Raw genomic sequence first — 18,605 nt, 5'->3', positions numbered from 1 at the left:
ATACTCGGCGGATGGCAACGATCGGGCTGGCTTTGGTGTTGTGGGAGGTCATGTTGGTGATGTTCTCGACATATGGCCAAACGAAGTAGTCTAGCAGGTTCAGGTCGGGGAGGATGAGGGCCAGTGAGAGAAGATTACGAAGTAGCATTCCTTCTGAAGCCAAGCCTAAGTCTCTTTGGGCTTGTGGACAGGCGCTGAGTCCTGCTGCCAGACCCAAGGTCTGCTAGCGGTCACCTGATTGCACCAGTGGATCAGCACGCTCTTCAGCACATCCAAGTATTCTTTGGTGTTGAGTTTCAAGCCGACTTCGAAGATGTGAGGTGGTATGATGTGGCCCTCACTTGAAACCACACCGGAAACTCTGTTTTTATCACCCTGGGCACGCCCCTGTTATCCGTGGCAATCCAGCGATGCATTTTGAGGGTGCTGGTAATGGTCGTGTTGTCATAACTTAGATCGATAGAGGGCATGAGTTGTACAGTGGTGCATCTCCGATCTCAATCGTTGAACATTGTGTCACCTTTCAGACATGATAAAAGGCTTTTAATGCTCTTGGGATTTGTACATAACTGGCCAACTAGTAGATGGCCTGCAACAAAAAAAAAGAAAACTGGTTTCATCAAACAGAAATGGAATCATGTCATCTTTTCTAGAGCAATAATTTTATCACTCCACCCTGTAATGTTGTGACATCAAATGGACATATGTAATAAAACATCCTGATATCTTCACCAAATAGCCGTATGTGGATTACAATGTTGCTTCTTATTGTGTATTGTAAATAAGAAAAGCATGAGTTGTTTCCTCATGCAATCATGACTACTTGAATAAGTAGATCATGAGTTGTCTCCCCTTGCAATCACTACTAGATGAATAAATTGTGGGTTATTCCTCCATGCAATCACTATTACTTGAATAAGTCAGTTATGAGTTGTCTTCCCTTGTAGTCACTAGTACTTGAATAAGTAAAGGCATGAGTTATCTCACCATGCGGTCACTACTACTTGAATAAGTAAATTGTGAGTTATCTCCCCATCCAATCACTACTACTGAAATGAGTAAAGCATAAGTTGTCTCCTCTTTTTGGCAGGGATAGCAGTTGATCAGGGAGCATTTTTCTCCAGTCGGTTTGAACAAATTGCTTTTACATTTCTTACTTTTATTGATGTCTATCATATGCTATTGTTCCATCTTTCACTTCAGTGATTGCTCTGATATCCTTCTGTTTGTCCATGAAAATTGTAAAACTTAACGTACAAGAATCGATTTCCGTTTTCTGTCAGTGTCAATATCAAAAGTAATGTATATTCACAGAGAATATGAGTTGAAACAATTACATCGAGAACATTGCCGGGGCCACTGCGAGGAAGGTAGGCTCTCTCTACCATGCTAGAAAGTTACTTATGCCTGAAAGTATCCTGTACCTTTACAAGGCCACCATTCGCCCATATATGGAGTATTGTTGTCATATTTGGGCCGGTGCATCTGCTACTAGTCTCTCGCTCCTGGACAGGGTTCAAAAAAGAGTCGCCAACCTGATAGTTCCGGAACTATCATCTAAGCTTTGGCCTCTGTCCCATCGATGAAATGTTGCATCCCTATGCCTGTTTTACAAGTATTTTAATGGTGGATACTTCGACCAATTACAAGCCCTTGTACCCCTTTGATGTAAATACCCCCGACAAACCCGACAAGCAGTAGAGATCCCTAGATGTAAGAAAGCCTTCTACTCTGATAGTTTCTTCCCCAGAACTACTAGACTTTGGAACTTCCTTCTGGGATTCTGCTTTCCCAGCTGTACTGACATGCAGAAGTTCAATTGTATTGTAAACAGACATCTTACTGCTCAACTCCCTACATAGTATCCCTGCAACTTATGCCCCCGATAGTAGCCCCCTACATCAAACTGGCACTGTGCCTTGTTTGGGATGAAAATGGAATTTTAAAAAAAAAAAATTGTTTTCCCTACCAATTGTATTTTGGTCAGGGTGGATGCTGAAATTGGGACAAACCAACAAATTACTGCTAGCCGTATCTCTTTCTTCTCTCGTGTAGCCTTTTATTTTATTTTGACTTATTTATTTTATTCCATTGGTAGAGAAACATGAAAGTCTTATCCTCATCACCAGATGTAATGGTGTACGCTCGTCTCACAAGGTTGAAACAAAAGGCAAAAAGATAGAAAGGACAAAAAGATCGCAATTTGCATTAGAGTTAAACTGAATTTGTTCTCCCATCACTTTTTATATCTGGTATTTCTTAAGGCACATCTCTAAACTTGAGACACTTCTGGAAGTGTTTTAACGGAATCAGACTCAAGCAAGATTTCAGCTGAGTCAATGCCATTAGCTGATGCACTATATGATTGGCTGTTTACTATCCTCCTTTTGATCGATTTTATTTCGATTGGCATCTGGCATAAGCTATCCTTTGCCAAGCATTGTTCTTATCTGATTCATCAGCTTATTTTCTGTCATTTCAAACATACCTCCTTCTTTCCAGTATCTTACTGCCACCTTTCCAATTTCTCTTGCATGACCATCCAATTCCAATTTCACTACAAACTTGTGCTTTTCTTTGTTCCACTTTCTTTTCACACCAACTGATCTCTTTGTCGATTTCCTACCAGTATAATAATTGACTTTCTTTGATTTGGGCAAACTCGATACTCCAAAGGCAGAAGTATTATCTGTTTGAACTTTTGATCCTCCCCAGATACAATTCATTTGTATTTCTAGTAATCATTAGAATGGGTTGTATTTCCCCAGTATTTTTATCGAGACACTATCTCAGCCAATTAAGACTAAAGAGCGCTTCACCGGCTCATAGAACCCGGACATCAAACCGCTATTATTCTTATTTTTATTATTATTATTATTATTATTATTATTATTATTATTATTGCTATTATTCTTATTTTTGTTATTAGTATTATTATTATTATTGTTATTGTAATTGTTAATATTATTGTCATTATTATTATTATTATTATTTTATTATTATTATTTTATTATTATTATTGCTATTATTCTTATTTTTGTTATTAGTATTATTATTATTATTATTATTACAATTGTTATTAGTATTATTACTATTATTGTTATTGTAATTGTTAATATTATTATCATTATTATTATTTTGTTATTATTATTATTTTTAGTGTTATTATTGCTATTATATCATCGTTATTATTATTGTTTCAATAGTTTTATTATTATTATTATTATTATTATTACAATTATTATTTCTATTATTGTTATTATTACAATTGTTATTAGTATTATTATTGTTATTATTATTATTGTCATGATTATTATTTTGTTATTATTATTATAAGTAGTAGTATTGTTATTATTATTACTATTATTATTATTATTATTATTTTATTATTATTATTGTTATTACTATTTTAATATTATTATTGTTATTATTATATTATTGTTATTATTATTATTATTTTATTATTATTATTATTATTGTTATTACTATTTTAATATTATTATTGTTATTATTATATTATTGTTATTATTGTTCTAATAGTTTTATTATTATTATTATCATTATTATTATTATTATTATTATTTTTACTCACTAAGAGTTCTCACACAGGTCATCATCGGAGACATTACTATTAGCAAGTGTTTTGTTTCCTTGGTCTTTCCATCTTCCTTGACCCTTCATGACTATTTGGTGTGGAACCAGTTATTTTTATTGTTTTGGAGAGGGAAGGATTATTATTATTGTTGTTGTTGTTGTTGTTATTATTATTATTATCTTTTTTTTGTTTTTCAATTAGCAAAAAATATTCAGTTGGTTAACACTTTACTGCCAAATTGTACTCTCAAGTCACCTTTCAAAAAAACAATATTTCTTTATCTTTTGACTTGTCAGCCCAACTTACGAGGGGCGTGCAATAAGTAATGCCCCTGACCCACTTCCCATAGGAGTACAGCAACAAAACTTGGCACAGATATTAGTCTTTCTCTACATAGGAACCACCCAGAGTTATGCATTTCTCCCATCGTTTGATGCAGCTCTGGAGACCGTTTTTGTAGAACACCCCAGGTTGGTCCTCCAACCACAACGTGACTTCAGAAATCAAGGCTGCATCATCTGGGAAATACTTTCCTTTCAAAAACAACTTCATGGCTGGGAAGAGCTGAAAGTCAGAGGGTGCAAGGTCAGGAGAGTAAGGAGGATGAAGGAGAATTTTATAAACCATACGCGCGTGCTTCTGATCTGGCAACATGCGAGTTGTGGACCGAAGCGTTGTCCTGCAGGAGGAGGGTACCTTTGTTGATCTTGCCCTGCCTCTTGATTTTGATAGCTTCCCTTAATTTCCTCAAAACTGAAGCATAATAGGCTCCTGTAATTGTGGTACCCTTTGCCAGGAAAACTGTCATCACTACTCTGTACTGGTCCCAGAAAATTGTGAAAAACTTTGATTCATCTTCTTGGCACATCTCCAAATTCATCCCCGAGCACAATGTGTTCTTGCTTCTGGAATGGTGTGAGCAACCTGGGAATCCATCTGGTAGACACCTTATGCATATGCAAATGGTCATGAATGATAGTTTCCACAGACCCTGTACTAATCTTGACATCTTGGGCTATTTGGCGAATAGTAATGCGCCGATCTTCCAAAATGGCAGCCTCAACTTGACGGACAGATGCTTCATCAATGGCAGAAGGGGCGCGACCAGGTCTGGGATCTGTTTCCACAGACTTCCGGCCATGTTTGGATTTACGATGCCAGCGTTTTACAAGGTCATATGATGGGACATTATCACCATAAGTTTCTTTCATTTCATCAAAAGTCTCCTGTAGTGTGCGTCCTTTCAAATACAAAAACCGGATTACTGCTCGACATTCAACAGGCTCGATTTCACACCTGACTCAGTTCAAACACCTGTAAAACAGAAACCACAATTCGTTTAGAGCTGTAATTTGCCACATAACTCGTAGAGATATAAATCATTGCACATGCAAAATATCAGCTAGATCAGACAACTGGAAGTGGGTCAGGGGCATTACTTATTGCACGCCCCTCATACTCTTATAGCTGGTCTTCAAAGTACATGTCTATGCATGGTTCACAAGTGAATGAGGGGTTTGTTATTGTTCATGCGTCAGTTTCACGCTAACTTCCATTACACGTGGCTTTCATGATTAAAAAATTTATTTATTGCATAAAAAAATAAAAAAATGTCTGGCAGTTAAAGATTAATGAGTTCAATGTTTGAAATCTGTTTTTACAAATTGAAGACTAATTTGAAAAAGTCACCAGTTAGAAATATAATGAATTATTTTTTCAGTTAAATCATCTCTAATTTTCACTAGTAAACTAGTTAGTCCTAAGTTTTTCAATCTTTCTCTGTAAATCAAAGTTTGACATTGTGTTTTGTATGCACTCTCTCAGGACAGACAGACAAGATCCCCAGAATGTCTTGACCCGAATGTAAGTAATCATTTTTTTATCCATTGTCTATAGATATCTCTCTCTATTAATCAACCCTGGCAACCCATGTACTTCCAATTATATCGGGATATTAATGTAGTCTCACATTTAGTAATTGCATTGATTGTTTTCACCATCTTATCATATCATATATATCATAAGTTCAGTCATAATAACAATGCAGTTTGCAGTCCCCTCTGATCTATTCGTGTGGAATAAAAATAGGAGACATTACTTTTGGAACGGCTCTCATATCTGGAAGATGCATGCATAATAAAAAATAAAATAAAAATATTGAAATAACAGAAGGGTCATCAGATATTAAATGGTTACCTAAAACATCAACAGAATTTTATAAATGAAAAATGTAGGAATTTATAAGAAAGCACTTTTATATAGAAAAAAATATAAAAGTTATTTTCTACCATGAAAATGTTAGTAATTCTTCAACACGTGTTTGGGTAAGGAAGTTGAGTGAATAGTAGACGTAAGTAGTATCTGTATGTAAGTATTTGGCAGCGTGGCATTGTGTGCGTGATTGTTTACCTTGTAGTGCGTGCATTAATGAAGCGGGGCTCTTAGTTATAGTCCTTGTCTTCACCCCTCCTGCCCTCAGAAGATTACAGAATGGTTTGTAGAGAATGCATTCTTCAGTTTCTTTCGTTTGCTCGGCTCGTGGAGTCTCTCTAAGGCTGATCTTCTCCACCAGGCCTTGTAGGAATTTCAAAGTTTGCACTGGCTTACTACATTCACGTAAAGGTGTTACTTTTTGAAACTTGCAAAGATTTCCATTGGCTAAAAATACTTCTGAGTTCACACATTCATGTTAAAACTTACTTGCTTTGGGCAGTGAGGAAGAAAGCAAATACCAACTAAGCAGAGAAAGAAAGAGTATAGCAATTAAATCCATTTGTTTTTTAGTGTTTGTGTGAATCACTTTGTGCTTAAGTTGCCACAAATTTAACAACTGCATCACTATAAATGTTATAGCTAGACCAAGGGTCAGCAACCCCCCAACCTACAGACCATGTGCAGTCCTCGATTGGTTTTTGTCCACCCTGCCAATGGCAGCTGGACTCTGACTATCCAAGTAGTATCAACTAGAAATACAGTAATTTGATTCAAATTGGAGGTTGACCTAAAAGTCATTAAAGGCTGACTTAAAAGTCATGTGACAGCAATATAAACAAGCTCTTGCATGTTGACCACATGAATGATATCTGGGATGGTCCGCCATGCAGCTGCAATGTTCTTTCTGCCAAAGCATCCATCTGTTGATGATTGCCACAGGAGCTACGAGGGGCATTCACTAAGTAATGCCCCTGATCAACTTCTCATAGCAGTACAGCAACGAAACTTGACACAATTATTAGTCTTTCTCTACATAGGAACCACCCAGAGTTATGCATTTCTCCCATCGTTTGATGCAGCTCTGGAAACCGTTTTTGTAGAACACCCCAGGTTGGTCCTCCAACCATAACGTGACTTCAGAAATCAAGGCTGCATCATCTGGGAAACGCTTTCCTTTAAAAAACAACTTCATGGCTGGGAAGAGGTGAAAGTCAGAGGATGCAAGGTCAGGAGAGTAGGGGGATGGGGTAGGATTTCATAACCACATGTGAGTTGTGGACCGGAGCGTTGTCCTGCAGGAGGAGAGTACCTTTGCTGATCTTGCCCCGCCTCTTGATTTTGATAGCTTCCCTTAATTTCCTCAAAACTGAAGCATAATAGGCTCCTCTAATCGTGGTACAATTTGCCAGGAAATCTGTCATCACTACTCCGTCCTGGTCCCAGAAAACTGTGAGCATGACCTTGCCAGTGGCGAGCTGCACCGTTGCCTTCTTTGGAGGTGGTGAGTCCAAGTGCTTCCACTGCATTAACTGGGCTTTGGTCTCTGGATCATAGTGATGGACCCAGGTTTCATCCTGTGTAATCAGTCTTTTAAAAAACTTTGACTCATCTTCTTGGCACATCTCCAAATTCATACTCGAGCACTCGACATGTTCTCGCTTCTGGAATGGTGTGAGCAACCTGGGAATCCATATGGCAGACACCTTATGCATATGCAAATGGTCATGAATGATAGTTTCCATAGACCCTGTACTAATCTTAACATCTTGGGCTATTTGGCGAAGAGTAATGCGCTGATCTTCCAAAATGGCAGCCTCAACTTGACGGACAGATGCCTCATCTATGGCAGAAGGGGGGGGGGGAACAGGTCTGGAAACTATTTCCACAGACTTCCTGCCATGTTTGGATTTACGATGCCAGCGTTTTACAAGGTCATATGATGGGACATTATCACCATAAGTTTCTTTCATTTCATCAAAAGTCTCCAGTGGTGTGCGTCCTTTCAAATACAAAAACCGGATTACTACTCGACATTCAACAGGCTCGATTTCACACCTGACTCGGTTCAAACACCTGTAAAACAGAAACTACAATTCGTTTAGAGCTGTAATTTGCCACATAACTAGTAGAGATATACATCATTGCACATGCAAAATTTCAGCTAGATCAGACAACTGGAAGTGGGTCAGGGGCATTACTTATTGCACGCCCCTCATACTCTTATGGCTGGTCTTCAAAGTACATATCTATGCATGGTTCACAAGTGAATGAGGGGTTTGTTATTGTTCATGCGTCAGTTTCACGCTAACTTCCATTACACGTGGCTTTCATGATTAAAAAATTTATTTATTGCATAAAAAAATAAAACAATGTCTGGCAGTTAAAGATTAATGAGTTCAATGTTTGAAATCTGTTTTTACAAATTGAAGACTAATTTGAAAAAGTCACCAGTTAGAAATATAATGAATTATTTTTTCAGTTAAATCATCTCTAATTTTCACTAGTAAACTAGTTAGTCCTAAGTTTTTCAATCTTTCTCTGTAAATCAAAGTTTGACATTGTGTTTTGTATGCACTCTCTCAGGACAGGCAGACAAGATCCCCAGAATGCTTTGACCCGATTGTAAGTAATCATTTTTTTATCCATTGTCTATAGATATCTCTCTCTATTAATCAACCCTGGCAACCCATGTACTTCCAATTATATCGGGATATTAATGTAGTCTCACATTTAGTAATTGCATTGATTGTTTTCACCATCTTATCATATCATATATATCATAAGTTCAGTCATAATAACAGTTTGCAGTCCCTTCTGATCTATTCGTGTGGAATAAAAATAGGAGACATTACTTTTGGAACGGCTCTCATATCTGGAAGATGCATGCATAATAAAAAATAAAATAAAAATATTGAAATAACAGAAGGGTCATCAGATATTAAATGGTTACCTAAAACATCAACAGAATTTTATAAATGAAAAATGTAGGAACTTATAAGAAAGCACTTTTATATAAAAAAAAATATAAAAGTTATTTTCTACCATGAAAATGTTAGTAATTCTTCAACACGTGTTTGGGTAAGGAAGTTGAGTGAATAGTAGACGTAAGTAGTATCTGTATGTAAGTATTTGGCAGCGTGGCATTGTGTGCGTGATTGTTTACCTTGTAGTGCGTGCATTAATGAAGCGGAGCTCTTAGTTATAGTCCTTGTCTTCACCACTCCCGCCCTCAGAAGATTACAGAATGGTTTGTAGAGAATGCATTCTTCAGTTTCTTTCGTTTGCTCGGCTCGTGGAGTCTCTCTAAGGCTTATCTTCTCGACCAGGCCTTGTAGGAATTTCAAAGTTTGCACTGGCTTACTACATTCACGTAAAGGTGTTACTTTTTGAAACTTGCAAAGATTTCCATTGGCTAAAAATACTTCTGAGTTCACACATTCATGTTAAAACTTACTTGCTTTGGGCAGTGAGGAAGAAAGCAAATACCAACTAAGCAGAGAAAGAAAGAGTATAGCAATTAAATCCATTTGTTTTTTAGTGTTTGTGTGAATCACTTTGTGCTTAAGTTGCCACAAATTTAACAACTGCATCACTATAAATGTTATAGCTAGACCAAGGGTCAGCAACCCCCCAACCTACAGACCATGTGCAGTCCTCGATTGGTTTTTGTCCAGCCTGCCAATGGCAGCTGGACTCTGACTATCCAAGTAGTATCAACTAGAAATACAGTAATTTGATTCAAATTGGAGGTTGACCTAAAAGTCATTAAAGGCTGACTTAAAAGTCATGTGACAGCAATATAAACAAGCTCTTGCATGTTGACCACATGAATGATATCTGGGATGGTCCGCCATGCAGCTGCAATGTTCTTTCTGCCAAAGCATCCATCTGTTGATGATTGCCACAGGAGCTACGAGGGGCATTCACTAAGTAATGCCCCTGATCAACTTCTCATAGCAGTACAGCAACGAAACTTGACACAATTATTAGTCTTTCTCTACATAGGAACCACCCAGAGTTATGCATTTCTCCCATCGTTTGATGCAACTCTGGAAACCGTTTTTGTAGAACACCCCAGGTTGGTCTTCCAACCATAACGTGACTTCAGAAATCAAGGCTGCATCATCTGGGAAACGCTTTCCTTTAAAAAACAACTTCATGGCTGGGAAGAGGTGAAAGTCAGAGGATGCAAGGTCAGGAGAGTAGGGGGATGGGGTAGGATTTCATAACCACATGTGAGTTGTGGACCGGAGCGTTGTCCTGCAGGAGGAGAGTACCTTTGCTGATCTTGCCCCGCCTCTTGATTTTGATAGCTTCCCTTCATTTCCTCAAAACTGAAGCATAATAGGCTCCTCTAATCGTGGTACAATTTGCCAGGAAATCTGTCATCACTACTCCGTCCTGGTCCCAGAAAACGGTGAGCATGACCTTGCCAGTGGCGAGCTGCACCGTTGCCTTCTTTGGAGGTGGTGAGTCCAAGTGCTTCCACTGCATTAACTGGGCTTTGGTCTCTGGATCATAGTGATGGACCCAGGTTTCATCCTGTGTAATCAGTCTTTTAAAAAACTTTGACTCATCTTCTTGGCACATCTCCAAATTCATACTCGAGCACTCGACATGTTCTCGCTTCTGGAATGGTGTGAGCAACCTGGGAATCCATATGGCAGACACCTTATGCATATGCAAATGGTCATGAATGATAGTTTCCATAGACCCTGTACTAATCTTAACATCTTGGGCTATTTGGCGAAGAGTAATGCGCTGATCTTCCAAAATGGCAGCCTCAACTTGACGGACAGATGCCTCATCAATGGCAGAAGGGGGGGGGGGAACAGGTCTGGAAACTATTTCCACAGACTTCCTGCCATGTTTGGATTTACGATGCCAGCATTTTACAAGGTCATATGATGGGACATTATCACCATAAGTTTCTTTCATTTCATCAAAAGTCTCCAGTGGTGTGCGTCCTTTCAAATACAAAAACCGGATTACTACTCGACATTCAACAGGCTCGATTTCACACCTGACTCGGTTCAAACACCTGTAAAACAGAAACTACAATTCGTTTAGAGCTGTAATTTGCCACATAACTAGTAGAGATATACATCATTGCACATGCAAAATTTCAGCTAGATCAGACAACTGGAAGTGGGTCAGGGGCATTACTTATTGCACGCCCCTCATACTCTAATGGCTGGTCTTCAAAGTACATATCTATGCATGGTTCACAAATGAATGAGGGGTTTGTTATTGTTCATGCGTCAGTTTCACGCTAACTTCCATTACACGTGGCTTTCATGATTAAAAAATTTATTTATTGCATAAAAAAATAAAACAATGTCTGGCAGTTAAAGATTAATGAGTTCAATGTTTGAAATCTGTTTTTACAAATTGAAGACTAATTTGAAAAAGTCACCAGTTAGAAATATAATGAATTATTTTTTCAGTTAAATCATCTCTAATTTTCACTAGTAAACTAGTTAGTCCTAAGTTTTTCAATCTTTCTCTGTAAATCAAAGTTTGACATTGTGTTTTGTATGCACTCTCTCAGGACAGGCAGACAAGATCCCCAGAATGTCTTGACCCGAATGTAAGTAATCATTTTTTTATCCATTGTCTATAGATATCTCTCTCTATTAATCAACCCTGGCAACCCATGTACTTCCAATTATATCGGGATATTAATGTAGTCTCACATTTAGTAATTGCATTGATTGTTTTCACCATCTTATCATATCATATATATCATAAGTTCAGTCATAATAACAGTTTGCAGTCCCTTCTGATCTATTCGTGTGGAATAAAAATAGGAGACATTACTTTTGGAACGGCTCTCATATCTGGAAGATGCATGCATAATAAAAAATAAAATAAAAATATTGAAATAACAGAAGGGTCATCAGATATTAAATGGTTACCTAAAACATCAACAGAATTTTATAAATGAAAAATGTAGGAACTTATAAGAAAGCACTTTTATATAAAAAAAAAATATAAAATTCATTTTCAACCATGAAAATGTTAGTAATTCTTCAACACGTGTTTGGGTAAGGAAGTTGAGTGAATAGTAGACGTAAGTAGTATCTGTATGTAAGTATTTGGCAGCGTGGCATTGTGTGCGTGATTGTTTACCTTGTAGTGCGTGCATTAATGAAGCGGGGCTCTTAGTTATAGTCCTTGTCTTCACCCCTCCCGCCCTCAGAAGATTACAGAATGGTTTGTAGAGAATGCATTCTTCAGTTTCTTTCGTTTGCTCGGCTCGTGGAGTCTCTCTAAGGCTGATCTTCTCGACCAGGCCTTGTAGGAATTTCAAAGTTTGCACTGGCTTACTACATTCACGTAAAGGTGTTACTTTTTGAAACTTGCAAAGATTTCCATTGGCTAAAAATACTTCTGAGTTCACACATTCATGTTAAAACTTACTTGCTTTGGGCAGTGAGGAAGAAAGCAAATACCAACTAAGCAGAGAAAGAAAGAGTATAGCAATTAAATCCATTTGTTTTTTAGTGTTTGTGTGAATCACTTTGTGATTAAGTTGCCACAAATTTAACAACTGCATCACTATAAATGTTATAGTTAGACCAGGGGTCAGCAACCCCCCAACCTAAAGACCATATGCAGTCCTCGATTGGTTTTTGTCCAGCCTGCCAATGGCAGCTGGACTCTGACTATCCAAGTAGTATCAACTAGAAATACAGTAATTTGATTCAAATTGGAGGTTGACCTAAAAGTCATTAAAGGCTGACTTAAAAGTCATGTGACAGCAATATAAACAAGCTCTTGCATGTTGACCACATGAATGATATCTGGGATGGTCCGCCATGCAGCTGCAATGTTCTTTCTGCCAAAGCATCCATTTGTTGATGATTGCCACAGGAGCTACGAGGGGCATTCACTAAGTAATGCCCCTGATCAACTTCCCATAGCAGTAGAGCAACAAAACTTGACACAATTATCAGTCTTTCTCTACAAACAAGCCAACTTTTTGAAGCCATTTAAAAACAAGGTTGCATGATGACCACCTGGATGGTCTTTTGCTCCTATCATCAACAAATATTTCACGTGATGTGGAGAAATTAGCCTAAAAAACCTAAACGTTTTTCTTTTCTATGTTTATTTTTACAAAACACACAAAATGGCAAAACCACGTGTTAGGAGAAGATACTTTAACGCATGCGTCGTTTAAATGTTTCAACTAGCTCAGGTGTCTCCAAACTACAACCCACAGGCCAGATCTGGCCCGCCAAAGTCTTTAATCCAGACCCCGAAGCCCTTATGGAAAACGTGAAAGCGTGAAAATATTCCGGAAAGGTTTTTTAAAATGGAAACGTGTGAAAATAGTGATTTTTCTTTTCATTCAGAAAATGATTAAAAGAATTAGGCTTTAGAGAATGAGTTTCACTAAAAAGCAAAGTTAATAAGCAGAACAATATAAAACAATTCAAAGTCCTTTTTTTTTTATTTAGGCCCATGTAGTTCCAAAAAGTCAGCAAGATGACCCTCCCAATCCCTAGTTTGAACTAGACTATCCATTCACGATTGCCACATTTCTTCTAAATTTCCATTTTTTTTTTCAAATTTATTTTCAGCTCATAATGAAATTCGACCATCAATCTTGCTATTCGGAAGCTCAAGAATTAATAGTCAACTTTCTGCAATATGTGTTACTTCATAAACCGGACGATGTTTACGAGTCTGCAGCCACATTTTTTACGCTTCATCGTAACACTTGAGCCATCTTCCAGACCACATCCTCTTCTTTTCGACAACTTTCGAATAAAAGTAAACTTGACCTTTTAAAAATTTTTTCACAGATACATTTTCATGCAGTTTCCGTTGCTAGTTTCACAGCAGCTCAACACTTTTAGGTGGGTGTATTTATTTCTCTCCCACCACAAGAAATGTGACACAAGGATCAGAAAGTAGGATTGAAAAGTCAGCGTCCTCAACAAGGAGCACTCTGACCCTGCAAAAGATGCCTGAGCAGCCCCATCGGCATTCCATGGGAAGGGTATCTCAGGCTTAGGTGATAAACCAACTTTCCTCCTTAAGGAGGTAATGCTTGGAAAGCTGAACTCACCATCATCAAGATCAAACTGAACCTTATTCAATTAAGACAGTCGCCCCCACCTCCACCCTCCAAACCAAAATGTACCAAGGATTGCCGCAGCTGAGTATGAAGGTATTTATTTCTCTCTCACCACAAGAAATGTGACTCAATGATCAGAAAGTGGAATTAAAAAGTCAGCATTCCCAAAGAGGGACAGTCTGAACCTGCAAAAGATGCTTAGGCAATCCCATTATCATTCCCCGGTAGAGGCGCCTCAAAGAGAGAAGGCAAAAACCTAGAGGATGGATCTCCTAGAACTGCACGGGACCAACTGTACACAGCAATCAACAGGAAATAGTTCATTACAGGAATGGTCTAATTTCTGTTGATTTTGGGAGTCAAATGCTAAAAGGCCACCAAAAACAAAACCTATTGTATATGATTATCATGCACAAAAAACAAAAAAATTATATATTCTTCATGAAGAGGTTCACCACATGATTGAAAACAGAAATTTCGCCCAGACATTGATTATTTTTAGTTATTTATCTATTTTTTTTTTGCTTATTGATGTAATGAAAATGAATACATCCGGGTTCCTCAACACAAGAATATGATTGGTTGGTGTAAGCCATAAATACGGAAAGGTATAGCAGCCTAGGAGAGACCTCAAAAGATATGCTGAAAACCTGAAAATTAAGCGTATAATTAGCTACAGCTATGAACCATCGTTCATAAAAGGGACTTACTGGATGAATAGATGGATGAATGATGAGGGACAACATGCGCTAAATTGTGAAGCAAGGATTGCACCACCCCTAACCACACCTTTCCTGAGTTGACAATGCTTGATTCCAGTGGAAAAGAAAAAGTCCAGGATGACTGGAAATAATACCGAGATAAGTAGAAAACACATAGAATTCCCAAATGGTCACCCATTTTAGTACTGACCTTTGACCTTTGGCCTTTGGGACAAGATCAAAGTGTAGTATTCACAACCCAAAAGGCGGTCACAACCCCTGAGACAGCGCCCGCCCCAAAACAGGCGGCAACAACCCCTGCAACCACAGCACTAACCCCAGCTCCAAGGAAAACCCAAACCACTCAGGAGGCCAAGGGGGAAGAATGGAGCACGGTAGTGAGACAAAAACGGAAGCACATAATCCCTTCTGCCACCGTCCCACCACCAGCCCAAAAATCGAGGCAGTAGCCTCTGCAAACGCAGAAACAACTGCAGCAACAACAACTACCGCAGCAGCAAAACCAGCAAGTGCAGCAGAAGCAGCAGCAGCAACGACACCAGCGAGAGCAGCAGCAACAAAAACAGCTGCAGCAGCAACTAGAGGAGCAGACACAACCAACGGTTCCCACACCAATCGAGACGGGGATCAAGCGGAGAAAAGACTGCTCCTCTGAGGATGAATCCGCAAGTGAGAAGGAGAGGAACTAAACCTCACCTCTACCTGGTTCATTCAAAAGAATAAAAAAGAAAACAAAAGAAGAAAAGAAGAAGAAAAGGTGGCCCCCACTCCCTGTGAACATACACCACCCCTAACAACAAAATCCACTTCCACCCTCAAACCACACACTGCACCAACACCAGACACCGCACCAACACCAGACACTGCCCAACAACAAACATGGCACCAACACCAGCACCAGACACCGCACCACACAAACACCCGTCCCCACACCAATGCAAACTGAGCCACCACCCCAAAAAGAAAAGGAAAAGAATGAACCGAGGGAGGGGAGAGACTCCTCTACCTCTCGCAGACAAACCAGATTAAAAGTCCTTGCCCCTGAGGAACTATGTTATGTAGACCCTCTATCTGTGCCTACAGACATTTCCCATCGGCAGAGGAAAAACTTAAAACCTCTGCTCGATTACAAACAGATAGAGGGGAAAGATGTAAATATCCCCTCAAGTTTCCCGGACGCCCCACTCCTAATAACTTTTGTCAGAACTCCAGAGGCCTGCAAGATCAACTTGTGGACAAGGCTGCAGGCTGCTGAAGGGGTGTTTCCGGGAATCGAACTGGTAAAAAAAAAATGACCCTTCTCTTGACGAACTGTCAAAACAATGCAAGGGAAGGGTCCCAGTGTTGGTCCATCCGTCACTCTACAGGGCCATAAAATTAATTTATCCGTCGGCGGCATTGCGAGAGAAGGTCAGGATATGAAAAACCTGACCACCTTGAGCATGGCACATAACGTCGGCGTCCTCTCCCTAGCTGACTTCGGAGCTGAGTGTGACACACACTAAGGTAGGTACAATGGCTTTGAATTTGGCTAGTTTGAATGCAAGGGGGTTGAGATCACCAGGCCGGGCAGCTTGCCTCCGGCACGACCTCTTGTCCCTGGGAGTGGATGTGGCTGCGATTCAGGAGACGCATTTCGTTTTCTCTGTGGACTGTCAAGTGCTGGCCCGAGATTTTGAGGATTTCTCAGCATATGGCAGCCCACGGGGGAAGGGTGTTCCCGTGCTGGTTAAAAGTACCCTGTCGGCGGTGGTCGACGTTGTCCATAGAGATGCGGTGGGCAGGCTGGTTGTGGCCGATGTTGCCGTAAAAGATTCTTTTTTTGCGTTTGTAGATTGTTGGAAGCGGGTAGTGCTAATGGGAGATTGGAACGCCATCTTAGACCCCGAGATAGATAAGGTAGGAGGCGATGCTAGAGGATCGGAGAGGTGCGAATCCAGCCTGGCTGATCTGATGGCTAGATGCGGTCTGGTCGACAGGTTTCGGGTCGAGCATCCGGGGCGGGAGATGTGGACGTGGATGTGGACCAATAGTGTTTCCTCCTATCCAAACACTTACTTGGACAGGATGTTAGTTAGGAGAGGCGAAGTAGACTTCTTATCTTGTCCCACGTTCACTTGGCTAGGCCAGACAGATCATAAACTAGTTATGGCCCGGCTGAAGCTAGGAAATAGGCCAAAGTTAGTCACTCACTGGAAGTTAAACACTTCCCTTCTGGAGATACAAGACTTCCAAGAGAAGCTAATAGAATTAATTTAAAAAGCACTAGTGGGGGCGGTTACCAGGAGTAAGTGGTGGGTAGGTCTAAAAGCCAAAATTAGAACCTTCTCCGTCAAGTATGCCCAGCGCCTCGCACTAGATAAGGCCAAGACGAAGAAGAAGCTAGAGCAGAAACTAGCCCGGGCTACGGGGGAGGGTGATAGGGTTAGTCAGGAACTAGCTAAGCAGGACCTTCTGCGTGAGAATAGCGAGCGTTATGAAGGTCAAGTAGTCAGAGTTAGGCTTAGAAAGGTAGGCAATGAAGCAGTCAATTCCAACACTGACGTGCGTCACAAAATCTCTAGGCATGGCTCGGACAAGTACATTGCAAAGTTAAGACATCCAGATGGACGCACCCTTGAATTGACTCGGGAGATCTGCGAGGGGTTTCGAGAACATTTCGAGGAGCGTTTTACGCAGCAGCCCGATCTTCCGGTCCTTGAGTTTAACGACTATTTGACCGACTCTCCCCGCCTTTAGGCGGCTAGAGCGGCTAGTTGCGAGGGCCGGGTGACGGAGTGGGAGGTTTTTACTGCGCTGAAGCAGGTCAGCTGTGACAGATCGCCAGGACTCAATGGTCTGCCATACGAACTGTATTTGAGGCTGTCGCTCATGTTTCTGCCTCTTCTGACGGATGTGTTCAACCATTGGTTTGCTCAGGGATCCATCCCAGGGCAAGTCACCAAGGGAGTGATCACATTGCTGAGGAAAAGTGATTGGCATGGTGGGGAAGAGTTAGACGATTACAGGCCCATAACTCTACTAAACACAGAGTTGAAGATTTTGGCCAAGGTCCTGTCGAATCGGTTGCAGGTTGTTATCGGCGAGTTGGTTGAACAGGAACAGAACTACACTGTGAAGGGGATATCGATTCAGAACAACTTGCACCTGATCCACACAATCCTAGAGAGAGGGAGAGATGACGACACGGAAGCCGCGCTGATCAACTTAGATCAGTCCAAAGCTTTCGATAGGGTCGACCATTGTTTCTTGGCATCTGTCTTAGAGGCCGCCGGTTTTAAACCGAACTTCTGCAAGTGGATCTCCGTGATGTATCGACAGCCCACAGCCGTTGTGCAAGTCAACGGAAAGCGCTCGAAACCCTTTGTTATCTCTCAGTCGGTTCGTCAGGGTTGTCCGCTGTCGCCCCTGCTCTATGTCCTGGCTTTGGAGCCCCTGCTCCGCAAGCTGAGACGTGGGGAGACAAATTCGGCCCTGCACGGAATTGCAATACCCGGTGGGTGACTCAGCCGCCAAGGTATCTGCGTTTGCCGATGATGTCACGGTCTTTTTGTCGAGCTTCAGAGACATCGAGATCGTGTCGGAGTCACTCACTCAGTATGAAAGAATTACAGGGACCCAGATAAACCGCAGCAAGTCGGTAGGACTGCGGTTGGGCGCCTGGAGTGGCAATGCCAACCTCCCGGCGCCCTTCAGCTGGACAGATGGCCCGGTTCGGATCCTCGGCGTGTGGTTCGGACCAGGTCTCCAGCTTGACAAAAATTGGTTGGAGGTACGGTCAAAGGTGGAGGTTGCAGTCAATTCGTGGCTTCCTAGGAAACTTTCCTTAAAGAGTAGAGCTGAAGCGTGTGCCACTTACGTTTCATCCTTTACCGACTGGCCGTACTTCCCCTGCCTGCACAACACCTAACAGCTCTCATCGAACTCTTGTCCTCACCTCTTTGGGACAGAGGAAGACACTGGGTGAGCAGACAGGTCTGTATTC

The 18,605-nt window shown here is 40.6% G+C and overlaps 1 protein-coding gene across 4 annotated transcripts in view; it reads left to right on the top strand.

Moving 5' to 3' along the window:
- Window positions 1-15,587, top strand: part of LOC145291235 (ciliogenesis-associated TTC17-interacting protein-like) — a 109,929-nt gene extending 94,342 nt beyond the window's left edge. Inside the window, exons 10-13 of one of the 4 annotated variants that reach the window (XM_080136832.1) lie at window positions 5,420-5,458; window positions 8,393-8,431; window positions 11,361-11,399; window positions 13,399-14,844. In XM_080136832.1, the coding sequence (XP_079992958.1) occupies window positions 5,420-5,458; window positions 8,393-8,431; window positions 11,361-11,399; window positions 13,399-13,542 (261 nt within the window). In that variant the 3' untranslated portion in view covers window positions 13,543-14,844. Of the gene's footprint in view, window positions 1-5,419; window positions 5,459-8,392; window positions 8,432-11,360; window positions 11,400-13,398 lie in introns of all 4 variants that reach the window. The other 3 variants (XM_080136835.1, XM_080136834.1, XM_080136836.1) reach the window with 3 other exon arrangements.
- The last annotated feature ends 3,018 nt before the right edge of the window (window positions 15,588-18,605 follow it).

This window comes from Euprymna scolopes, chromosome 12 (assembly GCF_053919585.1).
Source record: "Euprymna scolopes isolate OS-2025 chromosome 12, ASM5391958v1, whole genome shotgun sequence".
In the NCBI taxonomy this organism is placed as follows: Eukaryota; Metazoa; Mollusca; class Cephalopoda; order Sepiida; family Sepiolidae; genus Euprymna; species Euprymna scolopes.
The sequence above is the reverse complement of the archived record's forward strand: the minus strand, read 5'-3'. Positions and strand labels throughout refer to the sequence as shown.